This window comes from Zosterops lateralis (genome assembly GCF_965231275.1).
Source record: "Zosterops lateralis genome assembly, chromosome: 7".
Classification (NCBI taxonomy): Eukaryota; Metazoa; Chordata; class Aves; order Passeriformes; family Zosteropidae; genus Zosterops; species Zosterops lateralis.
Genome location: NC_139767.1, coordinates 5,334,395 through 5,359,671, shown reverse-complemented (window position 1 = coordinate 5,359,671; position 25,277 = coordinate 5,334,395). Strand labels below are relative to the sequence as shown.

The following is a 25,277-nucleotide window of genomic DNA, read 5'->3' as shown; positions in this document are numbered from 1 at the left end:
AGTGGTATTAGATGCAGGATCAATTGAAATCTTTCTTTGGATCAGTTTATCTGGTGTGGCTGCACCTCTGTGGCCCCTCTGCTACCAAAAACCAGGCCATGCAAAACCAACACAGGGATGCTCCTGGCTTTGCTGTAGGCTTGCTCTCACAGCAAAGTGTGCTTGACTACACTAAGGCACAAAGCTGCCTGCAGCTACTCTTCATATTCAATTGTTGGAGTTGTAAGTCCCCTGGGTTAATTTTCCACAGAGCATCTGTTCAGTGGCAGGTTCAAGTCTGCCTTAGGATGTTGGAAAAGTTCCCTGTATGCTTATGGCTAAGTAATTTCACCTCATAGTGAGTTGTCAAAAAATACGTCTCTGTCCTTGTGAAATGCCTGGCTGAGTAGACAGAGGGATCTGTGGAAAAACCCTTCTCATTTGTCAAAATTCCTTGGAGCATTGTCTGGCAAATCTAGGAGACCCTTCTGGATTAGGGGGGCACTGGCATGCAGTGATAACACTACCGTAACTTTCTATGTGACTAAGAAGCATTGTGACTTGTCTGATTGTGTGAGGGGAGAACAGTTAAATGTGTGCTATTAAGTGCCTCAGAGGGCTATGACTTGTAATTGATGGCTGTTGCTATTGAAAATACAGTTGTAAGTGGTAAAACTACTTGTAGGTTAAGCAGAATTTGGGCATATTAATTCATAACTCCTTTAAAACTCTGAATAGCATTGAGCCATCAGAATCTGGGACAGATTTGCTTCAATTTATCCACTTGTTAAGAATTCCAGCAGAAATTTCTCTGTACATTCCTTAAGTCAGAGTATACATGATAGATTTCATTATACATTATAAATAATTGATAATTTTTGTCTCTTAAAAATTCTTTTGGAGTACAATGGAAGTCAAAAGACAAGCAGCTACTTACAGGGGTGTGCTAAATTAAAAAAAAAAATTAATTACTTGAGTAAATGAGTGACTTAGTTTCAAATGAGTCTGCATGTACATTCTAACAGTGGAGATATTGTGCCTTACTTGGTAAGATTTATGCTTTTTCCTGTGTAGTATTCATGGAGGGTGTTCCCTTGTCCATTCTGGCTTGGTGTTTGGCATACAGGAGAGAACATACCACCACTTGGTCATTGCCCCTCTGCTGACTGATGAGTCACCTCTTGATCTGCTTTTGGTTTTGTATTTCTTTCTGAAGGCTTTGTTCCATCTTATGATCCCCACTGAACCTGGAAGTCTGCCCTGGCCTTTCAAATACTTTGTGACATAGGAGCTCACATTCCTGAATTTCATTTGGAAATGGTCAAGCCATGGTTTTGATCTCATTACCTGTGAAGATCTCTGGCATGCTTTATTCAGGATCTACCTGGTTAAAAGGTCATGGATAAAATATCCACCAGCATCTTCCTTTTCTTCAGATCTTGCTTTTTTTTTCTCCATGAGCCCACCTGCTCAGGGGATCTTATTCAACAGAGCCATCAGCACCCAGGGTCATGTGTCGCTGCTGTTTAACCTATAGGCCATTCTTGATGCCACGTTCCCTTCACATTCATTATCTACCATGAATGCCCATCACAAGGACACATCACACTCAAGGGAAGTGCCAGCACCCACAGAGAAATCTTCCTCTCAAAGATGGCATGGGAATTCATAAAAGAAAATCTGGTATGCATTCTGGTGGAATCCTGTCCTGGAGGAATGATGTTTTACTCCACCTGTTGACCACCTTAGGCTATTTTGTATCGTTTCTGTCTGGGACTGGCATTGCTAAATTTGGCTCCTCACAATATTCAGTTCATTTTTTCAAATTGGACTGGTAAAGGTATTAGAGAGAGTGCCAAACCTCTTTTCTTCCACCCATTCTCAGCCTCCAACTTTCATGTCAGCTGGAATGTGATTGCCATGTTATCTGTCATCTTGGAAACATACTTTGTTTGAGCCTGGATCTGTTGCTTAGTGGATATGTTAACTGCAGTTAAGTTTGTCTCCCTTCTACTTCCCAGCTAATCCTTTCCGTTCTTATACCAGGATCCTTCTCATGTTTTTTCTTTGACAAGAAGTAACACTCTTGAATCTGAAAGTTTTAAATCCCTATAGCCTCTAATCATACAAAGTTACTAGAAACAGTGCTGCTGCTGCAGCTATTTTCTTACACTCGGGCAGAAAACTTCAGTTTGGCACCAAATCTTGGGCTTCTGCAAGGAGATCTGCAACGAACAGAGTCATGTTCTGGATTGTGACTGCATTCAGTATCTTTTCTAGAAGTTTAGGGAGATGGTTCCAATTGTTCCAATTTCCTAAATGTTGGGATGCTCACAGTGTCTCCAGCCCATGGATGTCTTGTATTTCATTGTTTCCTCTATCCATGTCTGAGCAAACATTTGCCTGGGTTCTGGTGGTTACCACAACGCATCTTCACTGCAGAGGGCTCTGGTTCCTTTACCTCAGTGGGAGGAGTTGTTACGGAACAACTTGGTGAAGTTTTCAGGTTTTTTTTTTTTTTCCCTTAGATGGTGGGTTAATAGCACCTCTTTTCCACTCAGCCCTTAGAATTTATCATATTCATCAGTTCTTTGTTCCTCAGGGCTTCAGTCTGTCACACAGTGACACAACAGCCACTGCAGAACAACTTGTCTTGGAGACCTGTGCTAGTGTGCACTCGAGATGAGATGTTTTCTTCGAAGTTAAATGTTACACTTTGAATGCTCGTGATCACCTCTAGAGTTTAGATTTATGTTCATCCTCATCTAGGAAGTTGGCTTGCTTTGTGCCTATTGCCCTTTCAAGAGGAGCAGGAAGAGATTCAGGTCGGCATTTGATATCCCTGTATGCTGTTCTTCTCAAGGATGAGGTTTCTCTGGAAACCCTGGAAATACCTTCCACAGTGATTCTAGAGGCATTCTATCCTGGCATTTTAGTATTTTTCCTAAGGCTTCATTCTTCTAGAAGAGAAGTTCTTGCTAAAGACTGTAATGAAAGGGTAGCCATTGTATATGGACCCACTATGAAATGCTGGAAAGGGAACAAGAGAGCACTTCCTGACCCTCATCTGTACCTTTGGTCACAGCCTTCTGCCGTGCAGGTCCCTGGCATTCTTCTTGCATTCCTGCTGTGCTAGTCTTGAAAGATCCTGAGCTGAGTCCAGTCTTTGGTAGGACATCAGCATCGTCCTTTGCACAGCAGGATTCTCATCTCCTGCCAGGATTCTCCTTGGCAGGTTTGACTGCTGAGAGTCACCATCTGTCAGAATGTACATGTGGACTCATTTGAAGAAAGCAAGCTTTCTTAGCTGGAATCTGTGCTCTTCGTGACATGCAGTCCACATGTACATTCCTGTCCCATCTGCTTTTCCTTTCTCTTTAATTCTTTTTCAGATGCAATGCTGTTGAGAGAGACTGAAATGGTGGTAGATGCACTCTCTTGTATGTCACACATGAAGCAGGAAAAGGAGGAGAAGCAAGAGTAGAGCTCCACAGATACTGCAGAAGGGCAGCCTTGCAGTATAACCTGGCAGGACAGAACAGTGCCTGCTGTTAGAATGTACCTGTAGACTACCTGTATCATACATTGGTTACTGGTAAGTATTTTTTTTTTTTTTTTACTTGATCAGGGTGATAGGATTGTCTTTTGGCTTCATGGATGGAGCATCATTTAGGGACTGCAGGCTGATCCATTGGTTTTTCCATGTTTGTGAATGCAGTGAGGGCTGCACATCTGTTAATGCCCACAAACTGTGCTTTCTTCAGTTATTAACACTTCTCTTAGCATCATTGTTTAGTGTTACATACAGAGTTCTGATGTTTGCTCAGGTTATTTCCTATAGTAATGAACTACCTTGTCAGTTCCAATTTACCATTGAATTTTAAATTTTTTTCTCCTAAATAGCAAAGTGTGGGGTTTTGCATGACCAGTAGTTCATACTGTGGATTTTAATTCCAGACATCTAGTTCACACATATAATAACCAGAAACTGTACCAGAATTTGAGTAGCATCTCTACTTGGTCACCCAAGGTTATGATCGCATGGTTCCAAACCATTACTAATAACAGCTACGTGTTCTAATAAGTAATTTTTATGAAACCAAGATAATTTAGAGGTTGATCTATTGGTAGGGTGAATGATTTTCTCACCAGTTCAAATCTAGGATCATGGCAATTGGAAGACTTCTCTAAGGTTTGAAAATGTACCCACAGATCTATTTTACCAGCAGTCCTTGGTCCGTGCAGGCAGCAGAGTTGGCTTTGCCATGTTTCTTTTGTATTGACCTGGATAGATTTATCGATTTCTTTCTTGATCTTGAGTCTTGAACTCCCTCAATCCGTCTGCCTTGGATTCAGCTGCAGCTGATGTGGAAGCTGTGAAGTGCTGTAAGAAAAAAAAATTGCATTTATGAATTTAATCTTGGAGAACAGATTGCACAGGCTGTCAGGAAGCTAAAGTGAGCTCTCTTACATGCTGTGTTTTTGCTGTAGCTGGTGAATAATTGATACTAAAATCTTTATCTGTCAGTGGCAGAGCACCACGTGTGTCACCTGCTGGAGCAGACTAATGCTGTGATTCTGTGTTCTTCCTCCCTGCAGCCAGCATGTGTGTTGTCAAGGTGGATGGGACTCCTTATCTGTGTAAAGCTGATGAGGTTGGAGAAATATGTGTGAATTCAGGAGCAACTGGGACAGCGTATTTTGGCCTCCTCGGAATCACCAAGAATGTATTTGAGGTTTGAATTTCTTTGTAATTGTTACATTTCTAGTATTTCTTCTTGCAAATAGACTTATTTATCCCTTAAAGGTCCTTTGTGGAGGGGAGGTTGTGTGTGTGTGTGTTTCATTGTTTGGTTTTTTAGTTAGTTAGAAAAAAGCCTTGGACAGGTACACTTTGCTTCATTCATAGAATCATAACAAGGCATTCTGCCTCTTTAGAACCAAAAATGCCAAGTGTCATCTGCAGTCATCTGCAATCTGCAAACTGTGGAATTGTGTATTCCACAGTCCAGTGTAGTGCCTATGTGAATATTTAAATTTGTCTTAGCTCTGAATTAACACAATGGTCTTATGTGTAGTTACCCGAAGGCATTTCAATCTTTCTGCCCATATTTTTCCTTGCAGTGGTACCCCATTTCATGTATTCTGGCAGTAAAGGAGTGAAAGTCCTTATCAGTCCAGTGAGTGTCTGAATCCTTCTGTGTTCTTCCAGGCCATCCCAGTGACAGCAGCTGGCATTCCTGTATCAGACCAGCCCTTCACAAGAACAGGATTGCTTGGCTTTGTGGGTCCTGTAAGTGTGAACAAGCCCTCAGGGCCCTACTTTGTCCTGATTCCCAACTCTAAACTGATGCCCCTGAATTTGGCAGCACTTTATGTCAGTGCACTGACCTCCTATAGATCTGGAGAGTATTGTTGGCTTGAGTCATGCATGTATTGCCAGGAGTGAGGAGGTTTTTCTGCTCTGTTTCTGATTGTTCCTTCTTTTCAGGACTATTTGGTGTTTGTGGTAGGAAAATTGGATGGCTTGATGACAGTTAGTGGCCGCAGGCACAATGCAGATGATGTGGTCGCCACCGCCTTGGCAGTTGAACCCATGAAGTTTGTCTATCGGGGAAGGTGAGTGTGTTAAAAACTTCAACACTGCTGATTGGGCTTTGTTGTCCTTTTTTAACCCACAGAGGGTCATCGAGTGACACAGCATAGACAGGAGCAATGCATGTGAACTTTTTCATGTGTGTTTTGTAGGAAAGTTGGCACTAGGTTGTGAAGTGGTTGTTCCTGCTAACTTGAAAGACAGTTCTTGACACCCTGCTTCATGCATAATAGATTTTAAATTACTTTCACACAGTATAAAGGTAGATCTTAAAGTGTCTGTTTCAAACTTCTTTCAAAGCTTCTCTTAAGATTCATATGACAGATGGAAAGCACTTCTGGCCCCTGAGCCTTTTGGGTGTCTTAGGGAGGGACTGTGCAGCCTGTTCAAAAGAACAAACTAGGCTGCTGAAGGACCATCAAAGATAGTGAGTTGTATCTCCAACCTGAGTGCTCCTCAGTGGTCCATGGCTCAATGTCCAGATGAAGATCAATGACAAGTGGAGTCTTCAGGGTTCAAACTAGGACCAGTCCAAGCTGAGGCATTATTAGTATTTTATCCTAGAAGAGGCAATCTTAAAACTAAGGTAATTCTCCAGTGGGAATTAAGTATTTTTTAGTGTAAAGCATCTGGTGGTCAGTAACTTGGCATAGTTGTCTTCCAGAAGGGACATGGTATGTAGGGACTACAAGTCTAGTATGCATGATGGAGTTCGATAGGCAAGGTTTGCACACCCCCTACATGAATGAAACTTGCCTATCAGACACATGAGTGACTGCAAATCCACCTGACCCCCAGCAGAAATCAGTTACAGCAAGGAACCCACGTGTTCTAAATTTTCCTGTGATTTTGTGATGATCTGGCATGAATAATGCTTGGTGTGTGTGAAACAGTGCCATGAGAGGTTGCAGCCATTCCCGTGTGATGATAAGCCATGCTGTGCTCACCCTGTGTTGCATCTATCATTCTTCTGTCCTTTGTGTTTTAGGATAGCAGTGTTTTCTGTGCCCGTTTTGCATGATGATCGGATAGTGCTTGTGGCAGAGCAACGGCCTGACGCCTCAGAGGAGGATAGTTTTCAGTGGATGAGCAGGGTTCTACAGGTAGTCAGTCTGTCCTTTTCTCTTTCCAGGTGAATAAGGCTGATGCATGAAATGAGAATACTAGACTTTTTTTTTTTCATAAGCAAAACCTATCAGTGTAACCAGAGAGAGCCATAATAAGATAATTTTTTCAGGGTTGAGAATTAACGGAATTTTGTAAAAAGTAAGATTTTCTTTCAGAATGTTTTACTAACTTCCTGCTACTAGGATTCTCGAAGTCCCAAGGGTGATGGGTTTTGTTTAGGTTAATGCTTCATGTCTCTTCTGATTTCATACTGAGTTACCTCTGAAAATATTCACAGGTATACTGCCAAGTATCAGAACAGCCCTGAAAGATTTTTATCACTAACAGCCTTATTCTAGATCTGCAACAAGAAGGGTTAAAAACTTTTTTCCCTTAATTATTTTGCTGTATTTTCTTGGGGATGAAGGACAGGAGGAAGGGGAACTGTGGTAGGTCTGCATTTGCAGATTTTAGAATTAATCAGTTCTCAGGAAGTAAAAGTGGAAAGATCAATTATGGAGGACTCTGGGGACGACTGAAGGGAAGGATGCAGAGAACCACTTAAAGGAAGTTTGCTCTTAAGAGTAAGGCAGTTGGGTAATAATGGTTTCTGCCTAATTTCAGCTTTCTTACCTTTTTGGAGAGAATATCTAGTATTGGGAGAAAATATTTTTGTTTCTCTTTTTAGAAGTGTCATAGCTAAAAGGGACACTTAAAATTTAGGCAGCAAAGATGCTTCCCTCCTAAATTTTGTGAGTTTTATGTTCTACTGCGCTTTTGTGATTGTGCCATACATGCTAAATTTGCTGTTATGTAACTTTGGCTTTTGAAGATCTCTGCACTTTTTGCCCACTTTTAAGAGACTTTCCTAATCCCTGATGTGCAGGTGGCATCCCCTTGATAGAGGGCACAAGCAAAGTCCTGGGTCTGCTCCTGCTCCCATTGAAGTCATGGCACAGCTTCTATGAGTTCAGTGAGTGCAGAATTGGACCCTTTATTTGCAAACTGTGGTGCAAGTAAAAATTTTAATGTTATAAACGAATTGAATTCAAATTCTTGCTCTGGCTACATCCCAGTTGATAATGTAGAATGTTGTGTTGTTTTGTTTTGTTTTTATTTCTATGAAGGCAATTGATAGCATTCATCAAGTAGGTGTGTACTGCCTTGCCTTGGTGCCAGCCAACACTTTGCCAAAGGCTCCACTGGGAGGAATTCATATTTCAGAAACAAAGCAGCGCTTTTTGGAGGGTGCTCTGCATCCTTGTAACGTCTTGATGTGTCCCCACACCTGTGTCACCAACCTGCCCAAGCCACGGCAGAAGCAGCCAGGTGAGGAGACCAGAATACGTGCTAGTTCTGCCAGACCTGTGTTACACAGGGCACCTGCAGGCTGAATTGCTGCTTGTTTCTTAGGTTGCTTTTCCTCATTTTGCACTGTTCTTTTCAAAATGCAGATGTTGGTCCTGCATCCATGATCGTAGGAAACCTGGTAGCTGGCAAGAGGATTGCACAAGCCGCAGGGAGAGATGTTAGCCAGCTGGAGGACAATGACCAGGCAAGAAAGGTGACACTGGGGTCCTGGTATTATTAAATGTTTGAATTAGCTTATTCAGAATGAGAGAAAAACAGGTATACTGAAGATAAACCTGAGGCACTTTGAGTGATTTTGAATGTCTCCATTTTCTTCCCTTTCAGTTCCTGTATTTAGCAGATGTTCTTCAGTGGCGAGCTCAGACAACTCCAGATCATCCACTCTTCCTTCTGTTGAATTCCAAGGTAAGATGCACTTTAGGTCATACTTGGAGATTGAGACCAAAACAAAAGAGTATTTAGATTCTGAGAAAATTCCTTCCAGAAGTCTTTTCCTGAAATGCTGCAGATTATTTTAATGAAGCAGACAAAAATTGCTAGTTAGTAAGCAGCATAAATTTTTCCACTTCTGGAATTTTATGTCATATGTTTTATTCCACATCTGGAATTTCAGTATACATTCTGCCTAGCTTAAAACATTGCAGTAATTGCATTTCCTGCTGGAACACAACTTTAATCATATTAATGGAAGCCATGATTCTGTCTTCATTCCTGAGCACAAGGGTTAACTGTAAGTCAGAAATGGAGGATTTCCTGATTAGAAGATCTAGAGCCTAAGTAGAGAGCCCTTGGGACAGCTTTGGAGTCAAATTTTCCAGGAGCACTGTCACACCCTGCAGGAGATACTGATGCCTTGCCTTGGGCCAGGCTCTGCCCTCAAAAAGGATGGCACACAGAGTGACAGTAACAGCTCAGGGACAAATTGGATCTGCCTTGTGCTGTACTGCAGAAAGGAGTCTTCCAGAAAGTCCAGCAGCAGTCTTTGGGAAGTGAAGGATTTGTAGGTCTCATTCAAAAGGGCAAAAGAGTTTAGGACATAAATCAGACTTCCTAACTTTTCTTTTGAGATTGTACTTCAGCAAAAGAAATTGTTTCAATATCGTTATTGTTAAATTGGTTTATTCTCTCAGAGTAAAAAAGATTTAGAGGAAAGTTTTCTAGTATGAAGCAGCCCTTTCCCAGGTCATTTTGTTGAGGCAAGTTTTACCTTTGACACAAGACTCTGCAAAAGGAAACACAAAACTTGGGCACAAAGAAGTCACCTGTTGGTTAACACCTGTCTTAAATAGCTGGTTTGTTCTCTTGTTCAAAAAGGAAAAACCTTTTTGGTTTACACCTTTTCCTGTCAGTATCCAAGTCACTGAGCTACTGCTGTTCCTGTAAAGGTTTCTGTTGTCTCCTGTGCAGGGTACTGTAGCCAGCACTGCCTCATGCATCCAGCTGCACAAGAGGGCGGAAAGAGTGGCGGTCGCGCTGATGGAGAAGGGACGGCTGAACGTTGGTGACCACGTGGCCCTGGTTTACCCTCCAGGTAAAGCAACACAGACAGCAAAACCCATAATCACATAGCACAAGAAAAGAAGTTATGTCAATAAATGGGATTTTAATAGGTTTTGGTAGCTCTTAAATGCAAAATGTTTTAAACTGGGCGTGGAACAGCCTGTTGATTTGAAGAGACGCTTGTGACAAATCTTTGCATCTTAATAACATAAATCAGTGTGTTTTGACTTTACTGGAAGAGTTCATCCTGTTGATCTGATAAAAATGGCTTTAATTTCACAAATATCCTTTCCAGGAGTAGACTTGATAGCAACTTTCTATGGCTGTTTGTACGCTGGCTGTGTTCCCATCACTGTCCGCCCACCTCATCCACAGAACCTTGCTACCACTCTGCCCACTGTCAAAATGATTGTAGAGGTAGGTATGAGACATTCCTCTCCTTGTGCTTTTGGGGAGTGGTGAATGGTTGATGCAGCCTGACGAAGTGCTTTGCCATGGTCGGTGTAAAATAAGCTACAAAATAAATACTCAGTGTGCTGTGGCTGAGTCAGTAATGACTTCTTCAGAAACTCATTTTAAATGAGTTGTTTTAAATGAGTTTTATTTAAAACTTATTTTATTGTTGTGATTTATTTTGATTTATTTCCAATTATTTTCTTCATCTGTTCATCTTACTGGTTATCTCATCTGGATGCATATGACATGACTTTGAGCCTGCACTCCCTGGTTTTATCAATGGTCTTAATGCTTTGCCTTTTGCAGGTCAGTAAATCTGCATGTATATTGACCACCCAAGCTATAATGAAACTGCTCAGGTCCAAGGAGGCTGCAGCAGCTGTAGATATTAAAACGTGGCCCACTATTTTGGATACAGGTACGGTAGCCAAAATGGAAATAGTTTGAAGAGTGATGTATTTATTTTGCTACACCACAACTGCCTGATTGAGTGGATGTATCATGCATTGTGTTAAAATAGCTGTCCAGAAACTATAGGGAGGATCTGATGATAATGCTGTAAAGATACATTTTTTTGTCCTGTGCCTGTTTCCCAAAATAATACGGTACTGTCCTCTACTTATGTATTTTCAATAGATGATATGCCTAAAAAGAAGCTAGCTAGTATTTTCAGACCTACATCTCCAGATATGTTGGCATACTTGGACTTCAGTGTGTCTACTACTGGTATATTAGCAGGAGTAAAGGTACAGTAACAAGACATAATCATGTTTTAGTCCTTTATATTTATAAAGAAATATGTAAACCCCTCTTTCCAGAAGAAGGTCCCTGAGAGGTGCTGTTTTCCTGTTGCAGATGTCACACGCAGCTACAAGTGCCTTATGTCGCTCTATAAAGCTCCAGTGTGAGCTGTACCCATCCCGACAGATTGCCATCTGCCTGGACCCCTACTGTGGCCTGGGCTTTGCTCTGTGGTGCTTGTGCAGGTATGGCTCTGCAGCTCTGGGTCTCCTCACGTGTGCCCAGCCTTCTCTAGAACCCCAGGGAATGGACATGGGTGAAACTGTCAGAAATCCAAATTAACCTTTTTATCAGTGGTTCAGAAAACACTTTTTGTGGTAAGAAAATCCATTTAAGTCAGTTAGTTACTTGAGTAACTTCAGGTTTGTAATTGGAATTAATTGCAAAAATTAACTATCCTGTGATAGTTTTGTATTCAGCTGATAATAATCTTTTATGTATAATTTAACCAGATGGAGTCTAGCTTTTCTTAAAAAAAAAATTGTGTCCAAATTCAAGGAAGGAAAAAAAAAAAAAAGACTTCACTATCTGTTTAATATTGATTAAGTAAATCCTTTTAAAGTCTTTTGAGATTAAACCATATGCTTTGACAAGACCTTTAAGGTGTTCACTGCAAGATTGGTATGCAGTAAGAAATACTTCTAAAGGAAGCAGTTAAATTTTTCTTAAAATGAGTGGGTCTTGATTCAATCAGATACCTACTCTAATGCAGCACATCTCACAAAGCTGCAAATTTTTTTGCCTTTAAAACATGCTATATGCATTAATTAATTGAATTTTCATGTTCCTATTGCTTCCTCTCCCCAGTATATATTCAGGTCACCAGTCCATTCTGGTGCCTCCTCTGGAGCTGGAGAGCAACGTGTCTCTGTGGCTGTCTGCTGTCAGCCAGTACAAAGTGCGTGTCACCTTCTGCTCCTACTCCGTGATGGAGATGTGCACCAAAGGCCTTGGGACACAGACTGATGCTCTCCGGGTGAGTGGCTTCATTTTGCCACATACTGACATAAACATACATGTACCTTTTTTAAAAACTTCATTTTCGCTTGGAGAAGATGAGGTTTTAAGTGTTCTTGAGAGCCTTCCATTATAACTTGATTTTTGGGGAGTGTTGAGACCACTGGAAGATTTGGTTTCCATGTTTCTGGTGGAGAAAAAACAAAGAAGTCTTGTATTTTCAGTTTTAGTTATTTGTGCAACCTCTATGCTGCTGGATGTTTTTTGAGATTTTTGGCAAAATGCATAGCAAGCCTATCAATTCGTTTGTGTCTGAGACAAGAAAAAAACCCAGCACCAAACAAAAAAAATCCCAGACAAAGCACACACCAACAGAAGGAAAAATCCCAAAGCCTCACCAAACACAAGAAACCTCACCCAAAACGGCCAAAAGAAAAAGCCCCCCAAAACTCATCAAGTTTCACTTTCAGGTATCACTTGATACCAAAAGCGTTGATTTCTAAAATGGATATAATCTTCCCCAGTCCTGGAAGTATTCCAGGCCAGGTTGGATGGGGCTTGGAGCAGCCTGATCTAGAGGAAAGTGTCTCTGCCCATGCAGAGGGCTTGGAATGAGATGAGCTTTAAAATCCTTTCCTTCCCACTCAAAGCATATGCTACATGATCCTTTGATTCCTAACAACATCAAGTACACTCCAATACATCTATTTATTTTTGAGGGAAATCTCTCAACTCAGATTTCATTTCCTTAAAGAGGAAGGAGCATTCCCACAGCTGTAATAACTCAGCTGCTCAGGACTTCCACTGGGAATGTGTGGCAGCTCCTTCACAAAAAAGTGATTGTACTGTGTGCTCTCAATAGAGACAAAAACCCTTGTCCCTCTGTTCCACTGGACCTCACCAAAGGGAATCCTGGCCCACAGCTAGTTGTTCCAGGTTCACATTCACACTGAGATGAGCTGATGATGTCTGGGATACCTAAACTGTGCAGTGCTGGGAGCCCAGCCCTGTGGCAAAATGACATTTCAAGGGTTTTTCACTTCAAAATGCTGAGTGACTGTGTTGCAGCTACACATTGTCTGTAGTGTTAATCCAGTTCATGTCTTACTCAAGGGCTTTTGAAGCCCTTTTGTTGCACAAATGAAACAGTTTCTTTCTAGAATTGCTGCCCCTGAAGTTACAATGTTGTTCTCTCCCCTCACTCTCCAGATGAAGGGGGTTAACCTGTCCTGCGTGCGCACCTGCATGGTGGTGGCAGAGGAGAGGCCAAGGATCACCCTCACCCAGTCCTTCTCCAAGTTATTCAAAGACCTGGGCCTCTCTGCTCGTGCAGTGAGCACTACCTTTGGGTGCAGGGTCAACGTAGCAATTTGCTTGCAGGTGAGATTAAATTACTTGTTCCTTGGACAGAATCTCTGGGAACATGGTAGAAAATCATGTTTGGTTGAATGGATTTCCTTTTCTAATGAACTAGTGCTCCATTGCTTGCTTGCTTCATCACCAAGTTAAATTAAGCTTTTTAATAAGATGATGATGATTATGATAATTTCACTTTTCTGTACTAATTGACCAATTGATTTGCTTTTCTAATCCAAAGGGTCAGTGATAAGAAACTTGTTGCCTTCCTACTATGCAAGAGAAGTATTAAATAAACACCTTCCTATTCATAAGCATTACGTGTTACAAGCAGTGCTGTTTCAGCTTTTGTGTGCTTAAATTTTGTCTTGTTTTGTATAATGTGGAATTAAATGGAAGACAGAATTTCGCAAATAAGACCCAAAAAAATTGACATTTCTGGCAGGTTTTTTTTTATTTTTAAAGACCCCAAATGAGTATTAGCAACATGCAAATATTTTTGTCTCACTTTGTGTGAGAGCTGGACTTTTTTTTACTTAAAAGTGTGAAATGGAAAGCTTTGAGAGGGAGGATATGCCCATAAAGTACTAGTCATGCTTCACAGTCTGGAGATGATGACATGCTGTGGTCCAAAACCACCTTTGATAGTTTAGTATTCAGCTGATAATAATCTTTTATGTGTAATTTAATCAGATGAAGTCTAGCTTTTCTTAATAAGGTATTTCTTTTCCAATCAGGAGATTAAAAGAATACATACATTTTATGTGTCTGTATATATATATATCAAAACTTACCTGAAAAATCAGGTATTAAGTAAGCATGGATTAGAAAATGGGAAAGCACCCTGGAGTTTGGAGGATGCTTAAGTTAGTAAATAAAGTGCTCAGGTTTCAGATGAGGCAGTATGTGGCTTTGTATGTGGGGAATATCTTAGGGGGCACATGGATTAAGTATGTGTAATTGTAAATTTAATTTCCAATTTTATTGGAATGCATTACACTTAATAAAATAGGATTCTATAAAAATTGCTACTGTACTTCTGCAAAACTTTGCTTTTCCTTTTTTTTCTTCCTGGTGCCCACTAGATGAAGAAAAGCCTTTTTAGCTCTCAGAATATATTACAGTGTCCTAGGTTTCCTACAAGAGAGATATTTTGGGATGTGAGTTACTTAAATATGTTGCCATTCACCATTGTTTCCTTAGTTTCTATGGTTTCTTTCACAATTAAAGGAGAAAAGATGTTTAACAAGACCAAGCTAAATAGTTATAAAGAAATAACGTCAGAGTGATCAATAGGTGGAAAAACAGGAAGGATACACATAAAATCAAGTTGACTGCAATTTAAGATTTTGAATTCATTTAATAAAATATTTCAGCTGCCAAATGTGAAAGAATAGCTTTCCAAATTGCCTGTGTGAATAAAAATTTCAAAAGCCAGTTTGGGATAAAGGGGTGGGAAACAGTTTTTCTGCAGAACACTGAATGGCAACATGAAAAGTACTTCAAAAAAACCCAGAGAGGAATACAGGACTGCTGGGCAGTTATGCTTCCCCTTCATTTTATGCCTTTTTCATCTCTGTTTTTCATTCTTTAGCCCCTTTTTAGTGGGAAGAGTTTTCTACCCCTTTTTCTCTGTTCTTCCAAAGTGATACCTCCTTTAGACTTTTTTAATTGGATTTAAATGAATGTAAATGAATGACCAAACTTTTGATAAAAATTAGCAGGCAGATAAATGTCTTCCAACTCTGCTGAACTGATTCACTGAGAAGGTCCTTCTGAAGCAGCAGTCTTACAGAGGGAGAAGGGATTTATTATAAAGCAATGTATGAGTTACTGTAGCCCTCTTTTGTTCATAATCTGGGACTTGCATGTTTCCAAAAGAACTACCTGAATGTGCCTAGCTCTTAAATAATCTGAAATGGAAATTTTCTTTTCATTCTAAAACAGTGTAAGTTTTGTTTTCTGTCTTACTGTGTGTATCTTATGTTTCCAGTGCCTCTTTGTTTGTATTTTCTTTTTTTCCCCTTTCTCTCTGTTTCCCACACTTTGATGGCCTCTGTTACTTCTGTTTGTGGTCCTGCTGTCAGCCAAACAGGCTGGGCAAGCTGGCTGAACAGGTATAGTGATGCATGTGTGCTTGTCACGTCCTAAAGTCCATCTGGTTCTGCAGTGTTAGGGACTAGGCCCACACAGGTTTGTGCTTACATCCTTTTGCACTGGCTGTGTGGGTTTTAGAGCAGGTGCTCACTCAAATAAAACCCTAAAAGCTGAATTTTAAATTTAAAAATTTGGCAAACTTAGTCTTACCTGTACTACATACTTCACTTGTGCATTCATTGAGTAATTCCATAAAAAGCAAGGGCTCTACAGTAGTCACTGTAGAAAGGGGGGCTACTTTATTAATTGTACATTAGGGAAGTGCCAGTAAAAAAGGGAGAGAAATTTGTGAATTATTGTGGCTGTGAGAATGAAAGCAGGGTGTTGTGGCTTCTGTTGAATTTGTTTCTTCCTCCTTATTCTTAGGGAACAGCAGGACCAGATCCAACGACAGTCTATGTAGATATGAGAGCACTTCGACACGACAGGTACAGTCTGTGTTAAAGCATTAACTCTTCAGTGGGTGTGGAGAAGAAACTTCAGCCTCATTGCATTGGTTTGTTGAACTATCCTTGACAGAAGCCAACTGACTCCCTGCCATATTATATCCCTGTGCTGTGCAATTCCTCTGCTCTCTAACAATCCTGTGGATAGTAGAACAGTTAGAATTTCCCTTAGTTTTTTTTTTTCTTTCTCCCTTCAAACCAAAACAACTTTGTTCCTTCAGCCTTCCCTGGGATACAGTGTGTCACTTAATGCCACTTAGTCTGCTTGCTCTTTACTCTTTGTAATTCCTACTGATGCTCTGCCATGACTCAGTGTGACAAGTAGAGGTCCAGGAGAATGCAGAAAAGGTGCATTTAAAATGCTGGTGGGACTGCAACCTTCAGGCTTTGTTGGAAAAAGTTACTTATCTTTCCAGAGAGCAGAGTTACAGATTCTTTAAAGAAACCTGTTATATGGGAATGCTAATAGGGAAGTTTTGAAGACAGCTAGAAACTTGTAACTGTAAGTTGTGAATAAATAAAAGGAACTGGGTGATTCATTGCAGCTAAGGATGGAGTAGCAGTGGATATACTAGAACACATCTGTTTAGCTTAAGTTCTTGTCTTGGTTTGAAAGACAGGCATCTGCCAAGGAAAGTGGGAACCTCCCTTGGAATGGAAAATATGACCCCCTTCCCTCCAAATTATTATAACTGAAATTAAGGGGCTTTCGGGCAAAGATATGGGAAAAGGAATAGCAGTTCTTTACTAGTATATGTATATATATATCTATGTATGAAAAGGCAAACAAAGAGAGCAGAACCCCCCGGTGCAGTTCCGCTCGGGGCCGCCAGGGGCGCTGCGGGCTCCGGGCAGGGCGGGGCGGTGACTGCCCCGCGCCGGCAGGGGGCGCTGTGCCCGGCCCTGAGGGGAGGGCGGCCATGGCGGCCGGGCTGGGGGGAACGGGGGCTGCAGCAGGGCCGGGGCAGAGCCTGCAGGGCAGGGCGGGCTCACCCAGGGTGGCAAACAAAGCACAGCACAAACTCCACAGCTGTAGCAGGAACCGTGGGGTTGGGCAGACATGGGGTATTGGGGTAAAATGAAGTGAAAAACCCAAAGCAGCAGCAGAAGACAGCTGGCAGCTGGCAGCCATGCTCCTACAGCCAGGAGAGGCCCCCTCAGAGCGGGGAGGGGTTCAGGGTCCCAGGTTTTCCCCTGAGGAACCCATGTAGATGGTGAGGGTGTTACTAAGGTCCCAATTCACGGGCTGCTTTTATGAGCAAAGCCTCACTCATGGTAGAAGCAGTAAAAGGTGGAACTCCAAGGTGGCAGCAAATTTTTCCCACAACAACCACAGACCAGCCATCTCCCCTCTGATCTGGGAGGGAGAGAAAGAGGAGCCAGGCTCAGCTCCTCACCCCCTAGCCAAAATCTCAGGTATCTCTGCCCTTCCCAAGGGAATGCCCCTCAGCTGTGAGAGTGCAGCCACCTGCACCTTTCCCCCTTCTCCTTGGCTACATTATTTGTCTCTTAAGTACATCCATTATCATCTCTTAGGCAGCAGATGGGAGAAAATTCCCTGAGAGAAAAAGGAGAAAAAAAAATTTTAAAAATAAATCCTAATCTCCAACAGTTCTTAAAGCCTTGTACAAGTGTATCCTCTTATTTTCTCAGGGTGCGTTTGGTAGAGAGAGGTTCTCCACACAGTCTGCCACTTATGGAGTCTGGAAAGGTGAGAGACTGAGTGTGATCCTTCCTCCTCACAGAATCACAGAGTGTTTTGGGTTGGAGAGAGCTTTACAGCTCATCTCATTCCAGTCCCCGTCTGCCATGGGTGGGGGGACACCTTCCACTATCCCAGGTTGCTCCAAGCCCCATTCAGCCTGGCTTTGGACACTTCCAGGGGTGAGGTGACCACAGGTGTTCTGGACATCCTGTGCCGGGGCCTCACCACCCTCACAGGGGAGAATTTCATCCCAACATCTACTTTAAACCTCCTCTTTCAGTTTAAAGCCATTATGACACTCATTATGTCCTCATGGCCCCCACCTGGGCAGGGAGCTGCCTCACCTGGATCTCAGTACAGAATATGTGGGATGAGCTTGGCTAATCAGAATGTGTCCAGGAATAGGAATAGTTAAAGTGAAGCCAGGTGCATGACATGAAGCAATAGGATAAATTGCTACCACTGAAACAAATCTTCATATGGCCTTCATATGGAAGGCATTTTCTAGGTGTGAAACCAACACTGAAGCTGCAAAACAGCTGCTCAGAGTTAAAATTATTTAACAAGTTAAACAACAGTGGTAGGAAGAGATGGTTGGTATCTGTGGTGCAGAAAGGAGTAGTAAGGGAAGCACAGACTGTTGACTTCTGATTGACTTATCTTTTGAGGAATTAATTTTCTTAACTTCTGTTTGCTTCTTATTCAAGATTCTTCCAGGAGTAAAGGTCATCATAGCACACACAGAAACCAAGGGACCTCTGGGAGACTCACATTTAGGAGAGGTAAAGATCTGGTGCTCTTGTACTGTGTTTATCAGCAGTGATGTGATACATTGATACCTCCCATTAGATAAATGCCTTCCTTGCCCTGAATGGGACAGCCAGGCTGACCCTGGTGTGCACATGAATGAACCCCACAGAGAGCTGGCACTGTGTGCATTGCTGCACATGTGGCTGCACAGCACCAGGTGAGACCAGGGCACTAGTTTGTGTCTGCCCAGCAGCTAAAACATGGGGATGTACTCCCATCAGTGGGCAGCAGCAGTAGGTAATTTGCTGCTTGGTTTAACCTTTATTTTATAGGCGTCTTCTGTTGTGTAACAAGATGCCCAGCTGACAGGTTAGCAGGTGTTCCTTTCCAATAAGCCAAATGCCTGGTTCATTTTTTTTCATGTCCTTTACCATCCCCCAATTACATGTATATAAAACTCCTTTTTTCTGATCAGAAGTTAATGATTTCAATAAAACTGTCATTTTGGAGTAGTTAAAATTGTCAGTGGAACAGATCTTTAAAATCAACTAACCTAGGCAAAATAAGCTATGTTTATTCCAGTTTGGATTTGGTTTATTCCACAGATCTGGGTGAGTAGCCCACACAATGCTACTGGTTACTACACGGTGTATGGAGAAGAAGCACTGCACGCTGATCACTTTACTGCCCGCCTCAGTTTTGGGGACACCCAAACCGTGTGGGCTCGCACCGGCTACCTGGGCTTCCTGCGCAGGACTGAGCTCACTGATGCCAGTGGAGGTGAGAGGGAACACCTGCACCCACGGGGACACTTGTGTGAGGCTCCTAGGGCAAGCTGAGCCACCAAAGATTGGGCTGTCCAGTGAGTTTAGGCTGACTTCCACCACTGAAAACTCCTGAGTATTAAGTAGGAGATGTTCTGTCATTCAGCAGATTCAGGACATGCACGGACACCAGTGATTTTGCAGTCTTTCAGAAGTTAAAGGTGTAGAGGAGAAACTTTCCAGTATAAAAAATAAATTTGATCTAAGCCAAAATGTCTAAATTTGGGAAAAGTTTATCTTCCATCTGCTGTGTTTTCTATTGAGACAGAATGCAAAGTAGATAGAGCTCTTGATTATCATATATTTAAAAAAATAAATCTCTGAGCATTCTAAGGAAAGGAGAGCTTTGCTTGTAATTTAGTAACAAATGCATACAGCTGGTTTTCTGTGGTTGGACTTGAACGATGGCGTCTACATGAATAACGTCAGTGTCCCAACTGCTGCCACTGAATAAGTTTTTGTGCCTTGAAGCTTTCTGAAAAATCACATATCACAGAGATTTTTATCACCATGGAACAATGTCAGTTGTCCTTTAGTTTTTAAGAGGCTTTGTGCAGTGAATTAACATACCGTGTACATGAAATACAGCTTCCCAGCATGATTTTCACCTCCTGTGACACAACTGAGCAAGACTATAAAACAGTTAACAAAGAAAAAGCAAAATTGAACTGAACAGTGTTACAAGGATGAATGTGGAGAGTGTGTCCTTCATGTAGGGTCTAGGAGAGCTTTGCTTATTTAACCTGGCAAAGCTGAGGCTGGGAAGAGGACACAGTTGTTCTTACTGTGTAAATTGTGGGATCTTAAGAAGCTGAGTGGAATTTTGTTGACATGAGGACAGGTGGGTATAAGCTGGCGTTAAAAAGAAAAAAAAAAGAAGTTAAATTTGGGAATTGGAAAAGTGGTTGTGTTGATCAGAGAAGAAAAGTTCTCTGGTAAGAATAGTGGAACAAAAAGATGCTTTAATGGTGGATTTTGCTTGGGTTTATGAACAGAGCTTACATTACATGAGAGAAAGGACAGAACTGAATGACCCAGCAATTCTTTTCATTGTGGTTTCAGTTGCTTGAAGTCATAGGCAGAAGTGCTACATGAGCTCTTAATTCTCCAAATACTAGAGCTTGTATTATAGACTCTTTCCCCTGGGAAGCACTGGGAACATCCTAGAACATCAGGAATAAGCACATACAAGTGACCAGTTTGTCCTGTAGCTGTGATGTGTTGAAATGTGTGTGTTGTATTGCAGAGAGGCACGATGCCTTGTATGTGGTGGGCTCTTTGGATGAAACACTGGAGCTCAGAGGAATGAGGTACCACCCCATCGACATAGAGACCTCTGTAATCAGGGCACATAAGAGCATTGCAGAATGGTAAGAACACAGCATTATTCTTCTGTATCATTTTATTTCTTCTAAAGCAAAAGAACTTGTAACTTCCTTGGCTGTGTCTGAATGGTAAACACATCTCAAGGATTTCATGGATTTCTTCTCATGCCTATTATTCCCATTTGGCCCTAATAAGTTACATATATCATTGGCTGTAGGTCCTCTCCAGCCTCACAGCATTTGGGTTTACTTGTAAGCTCTAGGAAATCTTGTCTTTCTTTTAATAATCTCTTTTACTAACTTGTCCATGTGTTTTTTCCTCCCCATTAACACATGTGTTATGCCAACAGTGCTGTGTTTACATGGACAAACCTGCTGGTGGTGGTGGTGGAGCTGGAAGGCTCCGAGCAGGAGGCGCTGGACCTGGTGGCGCTGGTGACGAACGTGGTGCTGGAAGAGCATTATCTCATTGTGGGTGTCGTGGTCATCGTGGATCCTGGCGTCATTCCCATCAACTCCCGTGGCGAGAAACAACGGATGCACTTGAGAGATGGATTCTTAGCTGATCAGTTGGATCCTATTTATGTTGCCTACAACATGTGAAAACAGCAAATCACATCAAGGCTAAAGCACCAAAATCCAAGGGGCTTTCCTCATAATAACATTGGAATCCATGCTCTTGTTTTTAAAAGCTGTTGAAGACCTTAGGAAAATGGAGATACTTCTCTTTACATACAGCCTTTCGTCTCCCAGATTGCATTTGCTTTCGTAAACCCATTGTAACAGTCACAGCTGTCTTAGGATGGAGAGTTTACTGGAATTCCTGAAGGAAGCTTATTTGAGCTATCATGGACCAATTTTATTTTTGGGGGTGGGGCAGAGGGGAGAGAATAATTATGAATGTCAGTACTTGATGCACTGCATAAAAGGACCTAGAGTGGGGTGGGGAGAGAACACCAGCTGTGAGGAGGACTCCTGGAAACAGCCCCCAAAGGCATGAGTAACCATCCCGAGTTCACCCTCCACGGGACTGCAGTATATGGGCAGTGTCGGGGTTGGGGCATAACCTTCAACATTGCACACACCTCTACCACATTCTCTACTGAAAGGAATTTTGCACATATTTGAGATTTAAAAATGCAGCCTTCTTACTTTACATCACCGACTCATCCCTATTCAGAAGAAGCCAACCCATTCTGATCCCGGATTAAATGTAACAGTTATGCTGCTGTTCAGCTTTTTTGTACCAAGCAAAAACAAATACTGTAACAAGGTTACTTACAGTGCCATACTGGACTCTGTAATGCTATAAACTTTATAATAAAATACAAAGTAATACCCAGTTTTAAATAATTGATGCAGGAGCCTTCAGTGCTCTTGGTCTTCCAACTCCATGTCAAAGTCCCTTGTTTCCATAGTGTTAGCTGTAAATCTCTGCCCTGCATAATGCCAAGGATTTGAAAATCCATTCCAAAGCCACTCTGAATGATTTGTATAAATGTTTACAAAGCATAGGCTTACAAAATGTTCTCCCTAAATATTCTATGCTAAAACTTGAAATAGTAACTTTTTTTTCCTCACCATGGAAAACCTATTCAGTGTTAGTTAGCTTGAGCTGCTGTGGTACACACTTCGTTTTCTTTGGAGTTGTATTTAAAGTCTTTTGTTCGGGCTAAAATACCCAGTTGGTTGAGTCACAGTTGGAGTAATTAAGGTTTTGAAGTTTCTGTCTGATCTAATACTGCAGTGAACTTAATGCAGAAAGAGAATATGAAGTTATTCAAATAATTCTGTGTTTGAAGGTAGGCACGAGGCTAGCAAATAATTATTTTTATAGATTTGTTAAAGACTTGAGAGCTACACAAAAATTTTTTAATAATGCACAAGTTTGCAAAAGAGCCAGTTTTTTCTGCAAGGCAGTTCTGCCTGGATCAGTGCCTAAGAAAGATGGATGTCAGTCTCCTGATAGATCAGATTTATCTATGGTCAAATAAACCCTGAAATCTTCAAGATTTATAGTAGTAATGGGCCCTGGTGGTGTTTACCTGTGGTGTATAATACAGCTGCCTACTCTGACTGTAATTATGTACAAAACTTGTGTAACTTATTGTTTGAGTCCAGCAGCCTCCAGCAGCGGGCTGTGGGACGCCCCTCCTAGCAAAACAGCTGGCAAAAGGAGACAACTCCCTAGCCCCCAGTTCCATGTTGTAGTTTTTTAGCAAATAAAGCATTGTAAGACTTTTGTATTGAGATACTGATGAAAGTGATACGAGTTGCCTTGTAAAGTAAATCTTAAAACAAAAAGCTTATTAAACATTTCAAAACAGCTCCTGCCAATCTGACTTGATACATGTTGAAAGCTGTTGATAGCTGTTAGGTCAAAACCTTGGCTTAGCACAATTCTCACTCACATTACAGACAGTTTAATGCCTTAAGAGTTTTTATGCAAAGTTTCACCACACTTGCTTTGCAGGTGAAGCAGTTGTAAAGCCTGGATGGTTCTGAATTTCCTGTTTTGAACCTCTGCCAAGCTACAGTGTTGACTATGTCACAGATGACATCACTGCCATGGGGCTGGCAGGGCATGGCTGTTACGGTGTCACTGCCATGGTGCAACTAAGATGCTCCATGAATGGCTGAGTCTTTCCAGGCCTCTGAGCTCCAGGCATAGACTGACCATGTCCCTGCTTGGTTTGCAGCTGGACATCCACCGAATTTTATGCCCTTGGAAAACATTGCAGAAGGCAGCAGCTGGACAGAGCGAGGCCTCATGCCAGATGAGGCTGATGACTGCCAGGGAGAAAGCACTAGATGAAAGGGAAAGCACAAGCAGAAACAGCAGGACCAGGATGATGTTCCACAGCAGCCACTGCATTACTGAAATTCTCCAGAACTGTCAGGTTCTCTCTCCAGGCTCTCCCCTTTTGTGCCAGTAAGTCCCATGGACCCCTTTGTCCCCTGAGAAGGAAAGATGAGAGTGAGAGGAGGTGTTGGGTGTGAGAAGGGTTGGGGAGGGCAAGGGCCATACTCACAGGATCCCCTTGAGGACCAAGGATGCCCTGGAAAACTACAGCTGAGGAGGTGAACATGTCCCTGCCAGCCAGGGGAGTTAAGATGGGATGAGGTGGAATGGAATAGGGTGGCATGGCATGGCAGCTCCAGCCAAAGCAAGGATAGACAGTACACTTTGCCTGGGACACACACACAGGAGACAGCAATGACCCTGCCAGCTGCTGAGACTCCCAGCACAGGGAGCAGGGAAGCAGAGGCTGGCTCAGGAGCAGGGAAGGCAATGGGAAGAGCCCATTGTGCAGCAATAAAACCAAGGGACGCCTTTCCTCACTAGCTGCCCAGATGATCCAGGATTCCCAGGGTGTCCAGGGCTTCCTGGTGTCCCACTGGCTCAAGGGAAGCCCTGCAGGACAGAGGCACCAGCATCGGGTGTAGCGCAGCCCTGTCAGACTTCCTCAGTGCTCTGGGCAGATGCTGGAGCTTTGTTGCCAGCAAAAGGTGAAAAGCAGATGCTGATTTGCCTCCAGAAGAGTGAAAGTATAAGCCACAAGAGGCAAAGAATGAAACTGCAGAGAACCAGGCTCTTCACATACTGGTGTAAAAGAAACCCATCTACACTGATCATTTCCTTACATCAGTTCATGATAGCTTTTGTAACAGGCTCAAAGACTGGTTTGGGGAAAAATAATTTCCCTGGCATTAAGGTTGAGTATATCAACTCCAAATATTTACTTGAGCACTGAAATTCTTGCATTTAGGGCATTGCAACAGCAAAATTACAGCAGTTGTCTGTACTCTGGTGGGACTAGCAGGGACAGGAAGGATGCTTTTAGGTTGTGGTGTTTCTAGTGTGGAGACACTTCACCAGCAATTTTGCACTATTTGATATTTTCCAAGAGTCCTTGCATTCCTGTAAGAGCTGGCTAGAAATGAGGCTCTGTCAGCAGGAAAGAGACAGCATTTTACTGTTGATAGCAATTTGATCTGGTAGATCTCTAGCTCAGTCCTCAGCCAAGAAATTCATTAAAGCAAACCTTTTCTAGTCAGACACAAGGTCCTAGCTCATCTCCTTAAACCATTTTCTAATGTCATGCTGGAAAGTGACCTTTCCTTAAAATTGAACAGAAAAATAGCATTTGACAGATCAGAACTTGAACAGTCTTGAAATTCTCTTTCCTAGTGATTCCTGCTGTCCATTTCACCCCAAATCATTCTGACTTTTGTATTTTATGGGTGATCATCTGGAATGATGTGCTGATAGGATGGGAAGGAGGAACAGGATCAGATGTGAATACCAGAAACCTTGACCCTCTTTTGCCTCTGCTAATGAGCAGCTCCAAGCGACTTTCCTGATCCGTGTCCAGGCTCATATCCTTGGCAAAGAACTGCTCTCCTGGCCTGGATCATCCCTAACCCAGCCTGTCACAGTCCAGGAGGTCTGGATATGGGTGTGGGCTGTGCTTTCAGTGCTGCCCAAAGAGCTGCTTCTGTTACTTTAAAAATTCATGTTCTGATCTTCAAACAGGAGGGTGCAGCCTTGGGGCTCCTTTCCACAGAGTCAGGGCTTCCTTGCCCAGAGCTTTGGGCTGATATGTTTAAAGAAGCAAGAGGGTTTTACAGTGCCCAAGGCTGAGCAAAACACTGCAGCCCTCTGCCTGTGTCCCTCACAATGTGGGCTCCTCATACCAGGCTCGGGGAGAAAAGCCAGCTTGTTTCTTTGTCTCTCGGTTGTGTGTGGCACCAGGCTCTGCCAGACCGTGAGACAAAAGCCAGTAGTCATTGAACTAGGACAAAGAAAGTAATCAAAGCAGAGGAATTTGGGTGGGAGGGTGAATAAACTGCCTCTGCATGGCTGCACTCACAGTCCCAGCACACACAGGAGCTTTGCAGGGAGCAGGTTCCCTGGCACCTACAAACACAGCAGCCAGAGGTGAG

The 25,277-nt window shown here is 42.4% G+C and overlaps 1 protein-coding gene across 2 annotated transcripts in view; it reads left to right on the top strand.

Annotated features, from left to right (window-relative positions):
• The window catches only part of DIP2A (disco interacting protein 2 homolog A), an 80,148-nt gene extending 57,509 nt beyond the window's left edge, over positions 1 to 22,639 (top strand). The window contains exons 19-38 of one of the 2 annotated variants that reach the window (XM_083864808.1): positions 4,579 to 4,715; positions 5,192 to 5,272; positions 5,471 to 5,598; positions 6,564 to 6,678; positions 7,810 to 8,011; positions 8,137 to 8,237; positions 8,378 to 8,458; positions 9,461 to 9,584; positions 9,849 to 9,970; positions 10,316 to 10,427; positions 10,646 to 10,755; positions 10,865 to 10,995; positions 11,618 to 11,786; positions 12,977 to 13,147; positions 15,647 to 15,708; positions 17,380 to 17,437; positions 18,139 to 18,213; positions 18,787 to 18,961; positions 20,252 to 20,375; positions 20,681 to 22,639. In XM_083864808.1, coding sequence (XP_083720934.1) covers positions 4,579 to 4,715; positions 5,192 to 5,272; positions 5,471 to 5,598; positions 6,564 to 6,678; positions 7,810 to 8,011; positions 8,137 to 8,237; positions 8,378 to 8,458; positions 9,461 to 9,584; positions 9,849 to 9,970; positions 10,316 to 10,427; positions 10,646 to 10,755; positions 10,865 to 10,995; positions 11,618 to 11,786; positions 12,977 to 13,147; positions 15,647 to 15,708; positions 17,380 to 17,437; positions 18,139 to 18,213; positions 18,787 to 18,961; positions 20,252 to 20,375; positions 20,681 to 20,933 — 2,531 coding nt within the window. In that variant the 3' untranslated portion in view covers positions 20,934 to 22,639. Of the gene's footprint in view, positions 1 to 4,578; positions 4,716 to 5,191; positions 5,273 to 5,470; positions 5,599 to 6,563; positions 6,679 to 7,809; positions 8,012 to 8,136; positions 8,247 to 8,377; positions 8,459 to 9,460; positions 9,585 to 9,848; positions 9,971 to 10,315; positions 10,428 to 10,645; positions 10,756 to 10,864; positions 10,996 to 11,617; positions 11,787 to 12,976; positions 13,148 to 15,646; positions 15,709 to 17,379; positions 17,438 to 18,138; positions 18,214 to 18,786; positions 18,962 to 20,251; positions 20,376 to 20,680 lie in introns of both variants that reach the window. The other variant, XM_083864807.1, reaches the window with a different exon arrangement.
• The last annotated feature ends 2,638 nt before the right edge of the window (positions 22,640 to 25,277 follow it).